The following is a 13,065-nucleotide window of genomic DNA, read 5'->3' as shown; positions in this document are numbered from 1 at the left end:
GAACGAAGCTAGATGGGTGGGAGTTATAGGAATGCAATCTTTATTGTATTTGCCGCAGAAGCGACATTGCTCTGTGTCTTGTCTCAGAGGGTCTTGCTGCTTTGTTGACGCGGTGGAAACTGGAACTTGTTCTAGAGGGACTAGCGGCTCTTCTGTTGACGCGTCGGAATCTGAAAAAAGCGTTTGTTAATAATACAAGACTTTTTATACATAGTGTTCCTTTGTCCATAATTTTAAATTGTTTTCTCTCAAGTGCTCAAAGGTTGACTGGAAGAGATCCCTAATCGAAATCTTAACACATTCAATGCCGAAAACCCGACTATCGGGTATTTTATGATTTTTCGTTCCCAGGCCGGACGACCCGATCCCGATAGTCGCGGGATCGTTGGTACTGTAGTAGCTGTAGCTTTATATGAAGAAATTGTTGTGGCCTGGCGCGGATGTCTTGTTTGGCTGGGTGGCAATTAATGTGTTAACCTGTCTTATGTAGGTACATCTACAAGTAGCTACCTATAACTACATCTACATAACAAGCAGTTAAACTTACCCCAGGTATCAGTATAAGGGCTCTGGCTGGGGCCTGGCGAATATTGTGCGATCAGCGGCGCTGTTGGTTCCGTCTGAAAAAAATATCAGGCATAAATATCATTCCAGACTCGTATAGTAGGTCAAGTAGGTGGCTAGGTGCAAGCACACAAGACCCTTAACCGCCCTCGCCTTCGCCCTTAACCTCGTGCCGCCACCATACAAAATTATAGCCAAGCAAGTTTGAATTCTGTTGTATTTTCAATTGGGTTGAATTTCCTTTGTTCGAAAATTTTACGAGACAAATGAAATGCTACCTACTTTTGTTTTTAATTAAGGTTGACATACCATCGAAACCGAGTGTGCATCCTAATGTACATTGGGCGGCACGAGGTTAGAGTTGGTCAAAGGTGCCTAGCCTTCCAAAGATAGCATACACCAGAGAAATTGGGACGGGTACAGCCGTGGCTGGGTGGTCTAGTGGTCAGGACCAGGGATGTTGCGGATGCCGATTTTATGACATCCGCGGATGCGGATTTTTAAAGGCTCACATCCGCGGATGCGAATGTCAAGATAGTACCATAAAAAAACGTCAAATATTACATTTTAGTAATTTTTATTTCAAAAAACCGGCCAAGTGCAAGTCGGAATCGCGTTCCAAGGGTTCCGTACATTAAGTCCCACTCACGCTTGACTGCTCATTTCTAATAGGTTTTTTTGGTTAATAACTAAATTACCTAGCAGTCTAGCACTTACGCCGATGCTAAGACGTTCCTGTACCGACCTGTTCCACATCCGCATCCGCATTAAATCCGCATCGATTTTATGCGGATGCGGATGTTGAAAATAATGCGGAAGTTCCGCGGTTGCGGATGCGGATATTCGCAACATCCCTGGTCAGGACGTTAGCCGCGTAAGCTGAAGACGCGGGTTCGATTCCCGCCTCGGCCACCGGTGGACTTGGTCCCTTTTTCTTTGGTTTCTTTAAAGGATTTTACAATAAAAAACAGAGGCATAATAGAGTATTATTTATTCATCATTGTATTTAATATGTTCAATTTCAATCCAATGTATAAAATAAGGTTCTCTGAACTCTTTGGGGCTTGAAAATGCTTAAGATAAAATGATTTAATTAACATTTTCTATCCCCACTTTTATGTACACTACGAGGGGCGGCTGAAAAGTTCGCGGACTTAAACAACAATTTAATAAGTATTAAAGTAAATGCACAGAATAAATAATAGTACTAGGTACAGAAGACGATCAGCACAGATATGGCCGCTAGGTGGCGACAGCGCCACGCGCGGCTTATGGCTTTCCCCAAAAGTGGGGCCGAACGGATGTACTTTTAGCTACCTGTAGCAAAGCGACGAAATCGCGGAGTGAGACACGCCTGGTAAATGTTAATTATTAATCGTTAATAATCGTTACTAATGGCGGGCGGCAATAAACTGCCAAAGAGGCGGGGAAAAAAATAGGCATAGTTTTTTTTATATACCTATAAAGATAGATGGCAGTAAATTTACTGTGACTTCAAAATTTACTATGACACCCCTCTATAGGTACTATATATTCTCTTTGGCGAAACTTACCCTCAACTTTCCAGTCAAACTATCATTTTCCGTCTTCAAAGTATTTGTACAACTCTCTGACAATGGCGGCCAACTCTTTCTCAAGTCAACCGAAGTCCTTTTAAAGCAATGCCCCGTATACAACTCTGGATTAGACAGTTTTAACTCTTTAGCGACAACTGTCCCCATAGCCCCAAACTTGTTGATTCCAACCTTCTGACCATGACAACGCCCATCAAAGTATCTCAAAAAGAAACAATTGTTTATCTTTGCTGCGCGTGGGCGTAAATCCATATATTTCTTGCAAATGTCGTAGTACGGTCCGCTTATGGTGAATTTACGATCTATTTGGTTGGTATTACAGTTCACAATACGGACAGTGAGCGTGTTATGTGAGTCGATGACGTCTTTCGCTTTTAGATTGTAGAGTTCTTGGCGACGGCATGCGCCCATGATGCCGAAAATCACTGCCACCTGCAACACGAAATCTGTACTTATTGCAGCTTTTAGCAATAATATCTGGGAGACATATAAAATCTCAAAAATTTGCCTTTTCCCAGAGATAAGACCTAGATAGATCGATTTTTCGTTCGCCCCCGAAGACCCCCATATACCAAATTTCATCGAAATCGTTAGAGCCGTTTCCGAGATCCCCGAAATATATATATAAATAAATAAACATACAAGAATTGCTCGTTTAAAGGTATAAGATTAAACCAAACTTAAATCCATTTCTATTATTATTATTCCGTTTTAGACGGCTTTACTACGGGAGTGCGACACACGCTTGCGACGTATGATTAGGCGATGTACGATTATACGACATGTCATTTGTGGGAATTATTGTTTGTGCGAAACATTATTAGGCGATGCACGACTATACGATGTGCCGTTTGAGCGAATCATCGTGTGTGAGAAATATAAATCAATATGTAGGTTAGGTTCGTTAGGTAGCTTCAGATGCCCGAAGGGCAAAGCGCCCAGAAATAGGAGCCCCGCGAAGCGGGGCTCCGTCTTGTTCAGTTGTAAAGGAATTTTTTTTTGAGAAGAAACAGTGTAAGTTCTGAGACCATGTTAAAAATAAATTACCCGTAGACCCACAAATACTGTCGTGCACTAGAAGTATTGTCGAGCCGTAATATGTCGCACAATTTAACTTCGATCAAAAATACTGCCGGACTATAGTTTGGTCGAATAGTGATATGTCGATATGTCGCACAATATCACTTCGCAGAATTGCAGTGTCGTTAAAAAAAATATGTCGCACAATCGTGCATCGCACACTTGGGGTCGCACTTATGTAATAATACCTTTTAGACAGGCAGCTGATGCTGGTACGTCTAAATCATATAGAATAGAAATATAGAATAGAAATTTATTTGCTAGAAATGTGGTAGGTATAGAAATTAGGTAGTAACATGCAATTTAGCGAGTTCAGCACATTTCGCCAATAATCTAGGCGTGCAAATTATGTTTTGTTTTAACCTATATTGTACTATACATTATGTACAAACTATTTACATAATATCATATACTCACCATCGCATTACAGTGGCAAATATAAATCACTAATATAAATCTTGATAAAATATTTCAAATTAAGCAAAAGTCAACTATAATAAAATAAGAATAAAAATAGTTCTTAAATGTCTAAAAATAACTCCTGGACTGAATAAAACGCTTTTTCCAATAACCACTTATGCAATTTTGATAGTTCACTTAGCACGATTTTCCTGTTTAGAATTAGATAGTTTGTCCAGATATTAGATCCACTTTTGGTGGGAATATTCTTCTCATTTCTAGCCGGGCTAGCACATGATTGGCGCGACAGTATCTCGCGGCGAGATAGACTACCCGTCCCTCTTTAATTAACATAGTCTATCTCGCCGCGAGATACTGTCGCGCCAATCATGTGCTAGGCCTACAGGAGCATAGATAAACAAGTTATTCTAGAGTGCTTACTCCATACAACTGGTTATTAGCAGTGAAAGCATGTTATTAGCCCGAAAGCTTGACATAATCATAGAGAAATATAGTACCTAAGCATTAGAGTGCTCACTCCATATATCCGTAAAGATGTAGTATCAGAATTATCAGTAGGTATAATTTAATATTTTTTATGCAGGGAGTGGCACGTGCCGTTTTACTTAACAATAGACAAAAGGATAAGCCGTTTGGGGCCTGCTTCAAATCTACGGACTATACCGCTACTTGATACTAGATGTCTCGAGTGTCTTTTTGGTCTATATGGGTAGTTTCACGACTTCGGTAAGGATAAAAACCATAAATAAATTACCTTAATATGTAGAAAAAACTGGTCAGACGCTTCTATAATAAACTTTTCCAATTGATCCTTGGTAAAAATCTTCGCTTTCTTCGCCTCAAAACCGTTACTCTTCCTTTTCAAGAATTCCGTCAATTTCTTATACTTCGATATGTCTATTTGATTATAAAACATCAAACACGACTTGAGCTTCGAGTATTCTGTCCAGAGGGTTGTTGGCTTGAATTTAGAATCCAGGTTTTCGTAATATTTCAGTAATACATCCTCTGAATACGATGTTATGTTGTTTTCTGATTTCCAAGTCATGAATGAGTCGTAGGACTTTTTGTATTTATGGCCGGACTTTTCTGGCAGTATAATTGCTTTAGAGATTGTATTGATGCTGTCCATTTTTGTTATGCTATTTGCTATTTTTTTTTCCATTAATTCTCTTTACACTCTTGTAATCTTCACGTTTGGTTGATTTATTTCCTTCTCACTCCTATAACTTTAGATTGGGAAGTATTTAGGTGTACTAAGAACAAATTAAATTACTTTCTATGAAAATATTTTAATTTGTGTTTTTCAAGTAGACACCTAGAGGTACTATTTATTTCGGTTTATTATGCACCTAGCATTGGGATAACTTCGAAAGCGAGGGAATTTTGTAAAATGGCAAATATCCTTGAAACCAGAAGCGCTTTTAGAAGATATTTGCCATTTTCCAAATTACCCCGCTTGTAACTTACCCCAATGCACCTTATGGCGTGATTGTAGTTTTTGGGATACATTGCTGACTAAGTACTAAGCTACAATGATTTTAATCGATCGATCAAATGCCGAAATATATCAAAGGTCTCAGTCGGGTTTGCTGAGCCCATTAAATTTAAAAAGCTCCTAATTCTAATCTATATCTAATATATATCTAATCTAAAAAATAAAAAAATATGCCCCTTATCGCCGCTTCGGGGTAATCTTATCCAAATTAAGAGTGACGGCCTAATAGGGATGGCCGGTTGAAGTATTTAGCAGAACGCGCCATCATAGCTTGCCTGTAAATCCCTAGAATTGTGTAAATTTTTTATTTTTTAATGCCCTGGATGCCTGCTTTTGAAGCGAAATCTCATAGAAAAAGGGGCAAGTGATGATGGCGCCATCTATGCAAACCTTTGACAGCTGCCAACCCCATTACTTCAGCTTTTTCTATTCTAAACACTTTCAGTTTGCCCCACGTAGAAGCGGTACTCCCGCTACCTCTTAATATCACTATTCACTACAAGTATAAAACAAAGTCGCTTCCCGCTGTCTGTCTGTCTGTATGCTTAGATCTTTAAAACTACGCAACGGATTTGTATGCGGTTTTTAGATAGTGTGATTTAAGAGGAAGGTTTATGTATAATTTGTTAACCCGTGCGAAGCTGGAGCGGGTCGCTAGTAAAGTATATAAACTTACAGGGAAGATAGAAGGCACAGCATCAGGTGTGACCTGTGGCCGCAGACCAGAGAACGTAAGCTCTTCAGGCCTGAAGTGGGAACTGCACACTACCGCATTTTTCCTTTTCGGGACATGACCAATAGCGTCTATCCACTTTTGTCTGATTGGTTCTTTTTTAGGGATACTGAAACAGAAAAATTAATACTTTAGACCAGCGGTCGGCAACCCGCGTCCCGTGAACCTGTCACTTGCGGCCCGTGAACCTGTCACTTGCGGCCCGCGAGCCTCCCTGGTTATTTTGTATGTAATATTGACACACGAAAATGTCTAGTCTAGTCATAAATATTAACAAAGTGCGGCCCGCGTCAACTTCGTTAACTACTATGTGGACCTTGGCTGCTAAAAGGTTGCCGACCGCTGCTTTAAACCACTGAAAACAACACTTGCGGCTGTTTTAGCTTCCTTACTGGTGATTTTTTTTATTACCACATCGGTGGCACACAAGCATACGGGCCGCCTGATGGAAAGCAGTCACCGTAGCCTATGGACGCCTGCAACCTCTGCCTGATTTCTACTGCAGTTGGCTCATCTTCTCAAAAGTTTGCCGACCCCTGTACTATGCTATACATTTTCCATGGGCAATATTATAACATTAAACAACACAGACTAAAAAGTTAAAAAGTAATACAAGCATGCATTATTAGGAATGGTATGATAAGGTCTCTAGCATTCAACCAAAGGATAGGGGATCAGACCTTACTCTATAGCCGGGGTCACCAAATAGAGGACTGCGGTCCGGGTCTGGACCTGACCTATTTTGTGCTGTGCATTACATTTTACTTATTTAATAAACTCAACTAAAAATGGAAAGCGATGGTAATTTTTTTTTTTTACCGGACCATTGCAGAAACTAATTGGTGACCCCCTGGTCTAGTGTCTGTATCAATATTTTTCTTAAACTTGTGTATCAATATCAGGAGTACTCTCATGAAGGATATCTCTCAACAGAATACAGACTTTATTGGTAAATATAAACATATAAGTTTTTGTAAGTGGTTTTGTATTTTATTTTTATATCCATGTTATGAAATAACCTAACCTAAGCTTAAAGACAAATAAAGATAAAACAAAAATAACTTACCGGTAAAATGATATGCCGCATCCACGAAATGATTCGCTTCTACAGTATTTAATGCAACAGGCCCTCATGATATTATACTTTAATAATACATATATTACACTAATAGATAGATAGTAGTGTTTCTACTTGAAATAACAACAAATTAAAATATTTTCTGAAAAATAATTTAATTTTTTGTAATATAGTAAAGTTATAATCCAAAATAAATGTAACAATGTTTAATAATCAATGTTAAAACTTGTTTTAAAACTTTTTTTCTCATTTGTCATTTTGGCGCCCCCCTTGCCATCCGGCGCCTAGAGCGGCCGCTCTACTCGCTCTACCCTAGATCCGGCCCTGCATAGGACTATAGTAAGTACGCGAGTTTACGGTTCCAATTTCTGCCTCCTAAGACCCTAAAAAGATCGCAGGTTTCAGCTTTTGTTAATGCTTAATCAACCCTTTTCAAAACAACCTGTGCCCTGTTTATCAAAAGCTTGTAACTTGTAATACAAGTGGAAGTGACATCCGCTTGTATTACAAGTTACAAGCTTTTGAGAAACTGGCCCCTGTACCTTTACAAGTGTCTAATTGATAAATAAAATTATGCTGATACCGTATAAGTAGGCGTATTCAACAATCTATTGATCAGAAATGCGATCGCTAATAAGCTAAACGAGCACTGTAAATTTTTGTTTTTAGTTCGTTAGATAACTTTGTATTTTTAACTTCGTAGCACTTATGAAGTGTGTTGTAATATCTGCAGTTTTGTAAATATGTTATTATTGCGTAAATGTAGAATGAAAATGCACTAACAACTAAACGGACTAAACCACAATACAAGCACAATAATATTTACGCATGGTATAATAATTAGACCATGATATTTACGAGAATTTAGATTTTTTAAATAAATATTGTCACTGTCACTACTGTCAGTGTCAATTGTCAACCAGTGTTGACAGAGCACATAATGCATAGACACATATATATATATAGTGTGTCAAAGGTCTGTTTGATTTCAAACATAGACAGAGTGAATCATACTATCTTTGTCTTACACTAGTACTAGCACCCAAAAGAAAAGGATGAGTATAGTTTTTTTTGTTCCTATTTACTGACAAGATTTGGTTGACCCAGTATAGACATAAAACTTGATTGGTTATATCCTCTTTGGATTTGCCATGCAAACATGCCATGCAAACATTCCATTGCTAGACAAATAGCATGTTATTGTTGGATTTGTTGGTACTTACTGCGCAGCGCCTTTGTAACGACATTTCAGAGCATATTGGCTTTTACGTTTTCGCTTCAACCTCAGTGATGCACTAGGTTTTCGCCCCTTCTTGTTTCCCATTTTTAACGCAATAAACAAAACAAACAACACAATGACAAGCAAAATTGGCAACAGAACAAGTCTGGCAAAAGTGGCAAGAAGCGTGTCGTCGAATGTCGAACAATGCACGAACTTGCAACGTCGCTTTATAGATCAGTCAAATCTTACAAAAAAATCTCCTTAAAACATTGCGTGATGTAATTCTATATTTTTGTGTATGTTGTTTGGAGTCCTTGGAGGAATGTGACACTATGTTTTGCAAGCAAAAAAAAGTTGTGCTCCCTTCGTAATTTACAAAAAACTGCAAAAATTTCGGACTTTTTTCAGTTTTTGCACTTTTATTATAAAACTATGGGTTTTTGGTCAAAGCTTGCTATGTAATGTTGAAAGAACATTAAATTTGAAACAATTTAAGCTCATCTACAGCGCCGTATGTCAAATAGTTCATGAGATATGGAACTTTAAAAAAAAGGGTATTTTTTTCCTTAGAATGAAATTTTTAGTTTTTCCTATATTTCAGGACAAATATCGGCACAACTGCTCATGCTATGAGATATATTGCGTGAATAAAGTTGTAGCAAATTTAATCACCTTTCATTTAAGTGCAAGAAAGGGTTAGTAAGTTCTACAGTTCTCTAGTTATAGTAAAAAAATGAAATTGCTATAATGAGGAAGGCAACTAATGTATTGTTTAAGGCATTGTCAAAATCCCTACAAAAGGCAGTAAGTACCATCGACGAGAGTGCCTTCTACGCTTTTACCGGCCTTCTCCGATAGCAGCAGAGCGATGTTAGAGATCAACCATTTTTAAAATGCACTCCCCTCTTACGAGTAAGCACTTCATTCATTCAGTAATGAAATCAAGATACAAACTGTAGTTTGGCTTGTTTTTCGGCTCTACTTTTTGGTCGTAGCCATTGATTGTAGTCCACGATACCGATTCTTATTTAAGAATTAGTTTTCGTTTTGATCTTGTTTTGATACGACCTTGACGATAGTTCACAGTGATTGGCGTGGTATTGGCGAAACGCACTGGGATCACTGGAAGTCGTGTCATTAGATGTCTAGCTGTCGCTTCTTGGTGCTCTTGAGTGTACTGTGAGTCGTGTTAATACAAGATCACGATAATATCCTAACCACAACAAATTGATACATCAGTATCAGCTACCATTACCCACATTAGGTATATGTTTGTGCTATACCACTATATTATAACTTCTTCAGTGGTTTACCGTATTTACAAACAATATTGCAAATTCTTTTCCAATGGCTGTTAAGGCTAAATCTATGTAGAGCTACTGCTCAGTGAGTTATCAATCCACGGGTTGTGACCATAAATACTTATTTCAGTCTTTACTGTACACATGTATTTATAGTCTGGACCAATTCAAAATTAGAAATAATTGGAAAATGATTGGACTAATTTGTCAATAGAAAATACGGCAATTACACATAATTTTTTGAGTTACAAATTAGACAAGTATTATTTGGCATAGTACAGCTATGTGTAATTCGTAACCAAATATATCTCAATGTTAACATGATTAACTAATTATGCCAAAAGAATGTATCATTGCTAGAAAGTAACAGATGTATGCAATCCGCCCGGCTTGGCAGATGCACACACACACACACTTATCTATACCTTACTGAGGTAGATAGGTGTTTCCTTTAGTTCTTCTTCTATTCCCGATTTGGTTTGTCAATCTATACACCTATGTATGTAGTTAAGACTCGTAGTAATAGGATAATAGCTAGTTAAAACCCGTAGATTATAACACAAACGTATACCTAGAGTGGGTAATGGTAGCTGATTCTGATGTATCAATTTGTTATGGTTAGGATACTATCGTGATCTTGTATTAACATGACTCACAGTACACTCAAGAGCACCAAGAAGCGACAGCTAGACATCTAATGACACGACATCCAGTGATCCCACTGCGTTTCGCCAACACCACGCCAATCACTGAACTATCTATCGTCAAGGTCGTATCAAAACAAGATAAAACCAAAACTAATTCTTAAATAAGAATCGGTATCGTGGACTACAATCAATGGCTACGATCAAAAAGTGGAGCCGAAAAAAAGCCAAACTACAGTTTGTATCTTGATTTCATTACTGAATGAATGAAGTGCTTACTCGTAAGAGGGGAGTGCATTTTAAAAATGGTTGATGTCTAACATCGCTCTGCTGCTATCGGAGAAGGCCGGTAAAAGCATAGATGGCACTCTCGTCGACGGTACTGCCTTTTGTAGGGATTTTGACAATGCCTTAAACAATACATTAGTTTCCTTCCTCATTATAGCAATTTCATTTTTTTACGATAACTAGAGAACTGTAGAACTTACTGACCCTTTCTTGCACTTAAATGAAAGGTAATTAAATTTGCTACAACTTTATTCACGCAATATATCTCATAGCATAAGCGGTTGTGCCGATATAACTAAATATAAAACTAAAAATTTCATTCTAAGGAAAAAAATACCCTTTTTTAAAGTTCCATACCTCATGAACTATTTGACATACGGCGCTGTAAATGGGCTTAAATTGTTCCAAATTTAATGTTCTTTCAACATTACATAGCAAGCTTTGACCAAAAACCCATAGTTTTATAATAAATGTGCAAAAACTGAAAAAAGTCCGAAATTTTTGCAGTTTTTTGCAAATTACGAAGGGAGCATAACTTTTTTTTGCTTGCAAAATATAGTTTTACATTCCTCCAAGGACTCCAAACAACATACACAAAAATATAGAACTACATCACGCAATGTTTTTTTATTGTAAGATTTGACCGATCTATTAGAAACATCAGTCTAGTGATTATATGCTCTTTGCATCAGTCATTCGACGAAGCCGTTTCTAGACAGGGTAATCGTGCGGGGTGTGAGGGGCGAGGGGTGGGTCGCGCGCACCCGAGCCCGACAGAGCTGCATAACATCGCCATTGTTAGTAGCTCGGTACTACTTACAGGGCTAGCGCGTTTTCAGGTGTCTTATTATTTTAAGTGTTTTGATTTCACAATTAAAATGGTGCGAACGACATGTGCTGTGCCAGCATGCAAGTCGTCAGCTTACACTATTAAAAAACTACGATTTCATCAATTTCCACACTCGATAGAAAGGTAATAAAATGGTTAATATTATTTTATAGTGCAAAATTTATTTTCAGTGTCTCTATTTTTTACCAGTTTCCAACATGTCTCCAAATAAAATTTGTATATCGGTAACGTCGTAATAGAAAACTAGTAGCTGTACGAAATATTGTATTAATAAGAAGTTGACTAGGAACCCTTACAGTTTCGCCATGTCCGTCTGTCTGTCTGTCTGTCCGCCTGTCCGAGACTGCTTCGTGACCGTTAGTGCTATAAAGCTGTAATTTGGCATGGATATATTATAAGTCAATAAATCCGACAAAGTCGTAGGGTGCATTGGGGTAAATGTGAAGGCGGGGTAAATTTCGAAACTGGCAAATATCTACTAAACTAGAAACACTTCATACTTTAGCAACACTTACGCCGCTGCAACGCTTACATGGCATCTTGCGTACTGTTACTGTTGCTACAGTAGAAAGTGTTTCTAGTTTAGTAGATATTTGCCAGTTTCGAAATTTACCCCGCCTTCGCATTTATCCCAATGCACCCTACAATAAAATCAGGAAAAAAAAAATACTTGTAGGGGTACAAAGTGGGGGTGTAATTTTTTTTCGCTTCAACCCTATAGTATGGGGTATCGTTAGATAGGTATTTCAAAACGAATAGGGGTCTACAACAAACATTTTTTGATAAAGTGAATATTAACGGAAATAATCAGTCCGAATAAAAAAATTGGGTCCTCCCCTAATAGTCCCCTCTAAATTTTGATCCATGGGCCATGGGTCAAAAAAAATAAAATAAAAACCGTAGATATATAGAGCTTAAGAAAGACAAGACAGGCAATAAGACAGCATAATAATATATTTATTATTAATAATATATTAATATTATTAATGGCTGTATATTTCCATTTCAGATCCAAATTGTGGGCGGAAGCTTGTAGCAGACCTGATTTAATTGGAAGAACTATCGAGAGTCTGAAGAATACATACATTTGCAGTTTGCATTTCGAAAGGCATATGTACGGCAAGAGAGCACTAAAGAAAACGGCTGTACCAACTTTACTTTTACCAAAAGACTCAACCCAGACTGTTCCTAAAGTCAACATTTTAGATGATGTAAGTATAGTTTGTATTAGCTTTCTAGTAGAGCCCGAAGGCTTATCCTATTGTCTATTGTTCAGTAAAACCGCACGTGCTACTTACCTGCAAAAAAGGGTCTTCATTATTCTATCTGGCACCTGAGCGCGGGCTAGTCCAACGCTCAAAAAACCAGTGTAGGTGCGCTCTCCGATAACGTGCCTTTGTTACGCATCTCGATGACACATTTTATACTGGTTCTGTAGCGTCCGACTCGCCGGCACTCAGTAACCGAAGTACCGATTTTTTATGCAGGTGGTTGTGGCACGTGGCACGAGCGGTTTTTCTTAACAATAGACAATAGGATTAGCCTTCGGGGTCTATTAGAAAGCTACAAACTATAATATTGGGTTCCCCGCGACAAACGTCTTATTTAAAAACTAAAAGCCGCACAGAGACTTGTCCAAAATAAGTAAAAAGCTAAAATTAACTGAAGAAAAATGTGAAGAGGTGACTGAGATTTAATTTTTAAAAGACTGCGATAATTTTTATCGCCTAATATCGCGATCCAGCAGTTTGTTTGCTTCTTGTCTTGAAGCTTTGAAGTTCGCTCATTTTATCACATAATAAAGAAAAAACAA

General features: G+C 38.0%; 1 protein-coding gene across 1 annotated transcript; it reads right to left on the bottom strand.

Moving 5' to 3' along the window:
• Window positions 1-2,090: 2,090 nt before the first annotated feature.
• Window positions 2,091-4,770, bottom strand: LOC134658972 (uncharacterized). The gene is made up of 2 exons (XM_063514577.1): window positions 4,393-4,770; window positions 2,091-2,570 (listed from the first exon to the last, which is right to left on the bottom strand). Exons 1-2 carry the CDS (start codon window positions 4,768-4,770, stop codon window positions 2,091-2,093), a joined length of 858 nt encoding a protein of 285 aa, XP_063370647.1.
• Window positions 4,771-13,065: the final 8,295 nt, after the last annotated feature.

Source organism: Cydia amplana, chromosome 24, assembly GCF_948474715.1.
Source record: "Cydia amplana chromosome 24, ilCydAmpl1.1, whole genome shotgun sequence".
In the NCBI taxonomy this organism is placed as follows: domain Eukaryota; kingdom Metazoa; phylum Arthropoda; class Insecta; order Lepidoptera; family Tortricidae; genus Cydia; species Cydia amplana.
This window is presented reverse-complemented; position numbering and strand designations above follow the sequence as displayed.